This window comes from Centroberyx gerrardi, unplaced genomic scaffold (genome assembly GCF_048128805.1).
Source record: "Centroberyx gerrardi isolate f3 unplaced genomic scaffold, fCenGer3.hap1.cur.20231027 Scaffold_163, whole genome shotgun sequence".
In the NCBI taxonomy this organism is placed as follows: domain Eukaryota; kingdom Metazoa; phylum Chordata; class Actinopteri; order Beryciformes; family Berycidae; genus Centroberyx; species Centroberyx gerrardi.
In genome coordinates, this window is record NW_027605315.1 from 1 (window position 1) to 5,000 (window position 5,000).

At 41.1% G+C, this 5,000-nt stretch overlaps 1 protein-coding gene across 1 annotated transcript; it reads left to right on the forward strand.

Moving 5' to 3' along the window:
• The first annotated feature begins 592 nt into the window (after positions 1 to 592).
• On the forward strand, positions 593 to 2,875 carry LOC144538413 (DENN domain-containing protein 2A-like). The gene is made up of 3 exons (XM_078282447.1): positions 593 to 871; positions 1,470 to 1,556; positions 1,729 to 2,875. The coding sequence occupies exons 1-3, from the start codon at positions 622 to 624 to the stop codon at positions 1,758 to 1,760; spliced, it is 369 nt and encodes a 122-aa protein (XP_078138573.1). The 5' UTR covers positions 593 to 621; the 3' UTR covers positions 1,761 to 2,875.
• The last annotated feature ends 2,125 nt before the right edge of the window (positions 2,876 to 5,000 follow it).

The window sequence follows — 5,000 nt, forward strand, 5'->3', positions numbered from 1 at the left end:
TTCATGTAACATACAAACAAAATGTCAAATTATACAATGGCTTTAAGTAATCTATGACCTCTGTCACATTTTCACAATAGAGATAAGTAAGGTAGCTAATCAGAGCAAAGATCCAGCAGAAACATCTAGTGAAGAGGTAATATATAACTAAGCAGAATACGGTAGTAATACTTTATTTATTTTTTTGGCTTGAGAACGAGGCTTTTTAGCCATTGTAAATGTCTTGGGACACCGGACGCTTGCTCATTGCACCGTCCTCTGTCGCTGAGCAGTTGAAAATGCTTGGACATGGGAATGCATGGGGAGTAGATTGGGAGTGTACTGAAAGTTTTGAAAGGCAGAAATCTCAACAAGTAATCATTGAGTCATTGGTATTGATCAACAATCCTCTCAACCACCTGTAGATATATTATGGTCACATTGTGCTATGGAGCAGTAAAAATATGTACGTACTTATCGCCCCAGTAACTCCTATGACCAAATCCTAAACCTTTCTCTCTCATTTCCTTCCGCCTCGTCTCTCTTCGTCCTCCTCCTCCTGGCTCTCTCTCCCGCCTCCTCCCAGACTCCTGCTCCCTCAGCACGGTGGTGTCGGAGGCCTTCGTGCGTTTCTTCGTGGAAATGGTGGGTCACTACTCCCTCTTCATGGGCGGAGCGGAGCGGGAGGATGAGTCGTCCGTCTCCTCTCCCTCCACGCCCAACCCCTCCTCCTCCTCCTCCTCCTCCTCCTCCTCCTCGTCCTTCCAGCGCGAGGCCTTTCGCAAGGCGGTGACCTCCAAGAGCCTGAGGAGGTTCCTGGAGGTTTTCATGGAGACCCAGATGTTCACCGGCTTCATCCAGGAGAGGGAGCTACGCAGGCAGGGACTCCGAGGTACTGAGAGAGGAAGTGTCAGGGTGCCTTATTTAATTACCTGTGATCCCACTGCAGTAAATTTAAAACTCTTGTTCAAAATAAATTCATATTTTTTGCTTTTGAGCTTTACTTTTTTTTTTTCTGATTTTTTTTTCTCTATCAGCCTGTGCCCCTTCAATACCAGTGTGCATTACTTCCAAATTGAAATTGAATATATTTCTAATTGCATATATAATTTCTAATTGCATAATGTTAGAAAGTTGTTCCATAGGCCTAGATGCTGCAATCCAGCACAACAATGTTAAACACATTGTATCTGCTGTTTTTGCAGTGTTGTTTTAATCCATAGTGATCTACTCAGTGTTAGTCTGATAGTAGTTGCACATCAAGATTGTGAGAATTTTGAGATTTACGCAATACACAATTTATTCAATTTATTTAACCTTTATTTATCCAAGTTAGTCCAGTTGAGATCAGGGATTTCTTTTACGTATTTTGATTTGTATAGATGTGTATATTTTCTTAGAAGCCTACCAAAATAATGCTGCATCTTGATTCTTGTTATGTGTAAATGGGAATGCTGGATTTAATAACCTGTGTGTTGTTTTGTGTGCAGGTCTGTTTGAGGTGAGAGCACAGGAGTATCTGGACTCGCTGCCTGGGAGCGAACAACGAGGAGTTAACAAATTCCTCAAGGGGCTAGGTGAGATTTATTGTACATCCCCCCCTCCTCCTACACTCTCTCCTTACAAGTAAACCCTTACCTCATGCACTATATGAGTGTAAAAACACATATATAGCGTACTCCCTCACGGGTATGTACAAATGTTCACCTGTCTTGATCAAATATGTTGCTTGTGTTTATGTTTTTTCAGGAAACAAGATGAAATTCCTGTCCAAAAAATGATAAGTAGGTAAGGAGCGCGTTGTTGGAAAAGAAGCATGGAGGGTCGTGCAGAAGAAGAGGACACACTCTCTGGACTTGGATGGCTCAGAGCATGAAGATAGACGTGTGTGTGTGTGTGTGTGTGTGTGTGTGTGTGTGTGTGTGTGTGTGTGCCTTTGGGGTCATATCGAGGGCAGACCCTTAAACGAACTGGACTGATAGTTTATGAACATGAGGGATTCTGGGGAATTAGGGTTTAGCTCCCAGCTTCTGGACACCTTCCATTAGTGCTGTGTGCGGTTTATGCAGCTCGGACCAAAAATCCCTTCCCACATGAGGAAAGACGCCGTGGACCCCGAGCTTCTGGTAGCGACGTCTAGTCTCACTATTCCCAAGGCCCCGATGTTTTGCGAGAGCTCACTTTTGTCAAGCTTACAGTCGGTCCCTACATGTGTACATTATTGTATAGCACAGTGTGAATCCACTTGGAACAGTGTTTTCTCTCTCTCTTTCTGTCACCGACTTCACCCATAAACCTGAAATGCACCAATGAGGACTGTCACTGAAGATGTTGCCGTCCAGCCAAATGACAGATTGAATTTTGTATAATACTTCCTTATACATTCCAAGTATTTTCTATAGAAACTTTTTTTTTTTTTTTTAAATACAATAGTACAACTTCTTCTTCAACAGGAGGCTTTTAAGTTAATTTATATTCTTCTTAGACAAAGTTAATCTCTTTTTTTTTTTTTTTTTCTTCAAATGAGCGCAAAGAAAATCTCCTGTAGTTTGTAATAGGCTTTATTTCACAGAGTCTAGTTCAGACTGTTTGTAGACCACTTTGGGTTGTCGGGTATATGTACCACTGTTTTAAGTAAATGAAATTTTCATTGGAGTAGGAGTGAACACCAAAAGGAAGACTGAGAAAAATGTAATGAGAGTGTGAAAGAGTCATGATGACACAGAAAATCAACGTGAATACATCTTTCACTTGGATTTGGATAGATTTGATGTTGACCGAAATGTATCTTAGGCCAATCAGTATCAGCGTGCTTCTAAAACACCACTAGGTTTGCCTTAAACTTGATTGAGAATGCAATGAAACTGTATAAATAAAGTGATTTTAATTAGAACAATGTCTGAATCATCTTTCTGAGGAAAATTTTCTATTCGTGTATTTTTGGGCAACTAGTATCAACACTGCTTTAGTAGTGTATAGTTTTAAATATAGCATAGCATATGCATTAGGCTTGTACTCTGCAATACCAATATTATCCACTGGAGGGCTCTGTTACCTAGTTCATTCTATGCTGCACATGCTGCCTCATACTGTCCAAAGTCCACAATCACATCTCAGACAGTTAGACCTCTATAATAAATTGCACAACATGTTCAAGTCCAAGAATATCATTGCTTTCGTTGCTAGAGATTAGGCAACTGATGAGTGAAGGTTTGGGTAGGAATCTAAATTGGTGGCAGGTGAATTCCTAAAAAAAAATATAATGTTCAAAAGTCACAGATTGTTTTTTATTTATTTATTTTTTACCAGATAAAATGGGTGTTTAAATAATTAATATCTTCCATAAACTAGAAAAACACCTGGCAAGTGGCTGCAGGAATGGACAGACAACATTTACCAGCACTTGGCTGGCGGCACTTTGACACCCTGGAAGAACAGGAAGCAATTTAATAAAAATCTAACATCCTAAACATCAACATTAGTTGCTGTTACAGAATTATCATTCGTGGTGCAGTGCTAAACAAAAATGTAAACCACGAACTCCAGTCGGTGATCATCATAAGGCAAACACGCACTATACAAAAAATCGTATCAATTCAGAAAAGCATTATTTTATGTTTTTATTTCCACTTTAAAGACGCTATTCTCATAGATGCACAATATAACATCATACCATCTCATGTAATTGTGATGCTTACTTTTATATCATATTTCTGTCAGCCTAAAAACGTGTAAACCCACAAATAAAAAGGTGGGTAAACTGAGCTGAGGCGGGTTTACCCTCCGTACATCCACCAACACACACAAAAGCAACACGTATAAAGAGCCATAATAACGGGTTGAACGCATATAAGACCTATACTGTACCTTCACTCCTGCAGCCCACTAAAGCTCTATTCTTAGCTCTTATAGTCCCTTTGCCTTTCATGTGTCTGTCCCTCCTTCCACAGGCAATGACAATTCCCCCGGCTTGTTTTTTTTTTTTTCTTTCTTGATGTGATTTCCTTTGCCCCCACCCGGCCGGGCGGGCTGTGGCTCTTTTCCTTTTCGGAGCCCGGAGCCCTCCCCTCTGAACCCCCCCCCACCCACCCCCCACCCCACCCCACCCCTCCACTCCTCCACCCCACTCCTCCCTCATTACGTGTTGACCGGTCAGACCTGCCTCCCTCCCTCCCTCCTTCTCTCCCTTGGTCTTTTTCTCTGGCTTTTCCAGGCTTCATGTCATACCACGGCTAATTCCTGAAATTCCTGCCCTCCGTGCGCTTCAAACGACTCCAGGAAAGAGAGGAGGGAGCAAAAAAAAAAAAATAAACAACAAAAAAAAAACATATACAGATATTCTTCACCAAAATCAAATAGGCTATTCCCACTACCTGCCTTCCAGACTGCTAAGGGTCTCAACAGGTAAGCTCCTACCAAGTGTTTTGAGTCTTGACCGGTAATGTCTTATTTCCAAGTGTTGCGCTCATGTTCATATTTTGAAGCAGTGCGTCTCCTGAAGTTGTGCGCGCGTCTTAACTTTCACTTTGTTAAAAGCTCAGATTGTGGATGTAAATATCACACCACCACGCCGCTTTGTTTCGGAATCATTCTCACTCACATTCTTCAAATATCTGACATTTCTTTGGTCAAATTCCTACATTTTTTTTATTCCAGTAGTGCGGTTGACTTCCTGTGCCTCAGCCGGAACTTTTTTGGAGGAAACTAATAACGTCATCGGCACGCAGTCAAACATTAGCGCTTGTCTGGGTAAAGTTTTACAACCGGGAAACTAAAATAATTCACCCGATGTATTTATTAACCCACCGGTTGAATTTTGAGGGCTTTTTTAATGCTCTGCAAACAAGTGTACGTAGACTAGAGCTGGTCTGACACAGTGGCGGCCTGACTGGAAGCCGTTAATGATTCTCATTCACTGTCATGAATAACTTATTCAGTTAGATAATTACAAAAAAAATGATGTTGTAAGCTGATAATGGTATCATAGTGTTCATAGAGTTTTATATATGGACAATATCAAT

Excerpts from the sequence above, each read along its gene's own strand:
- LOC144538413 (XM_078282447.1), top strand. The coding sequence starts at position 622 with ATGGTGGGTCACTACTCCCTCTTCATGGGCGGAGCGGAGCGGGAGGAT. Across the intron at positions 872-1,469 it reads ACGCAGGCAGGGACTCCGAG|GTCTGTTTGAGGTGAGAGCA; the intron begins GTACTGAGAGAG and ends TTTTGTGTGCAG. Across the intron at positions 1,557-1,728 it reads CAAATTCCTCAAGGGGCTAG|GAAACAAGATGAAATTCCTG; the intron begins GTGAGATTTATT and ends ATGTTTTTTCAG.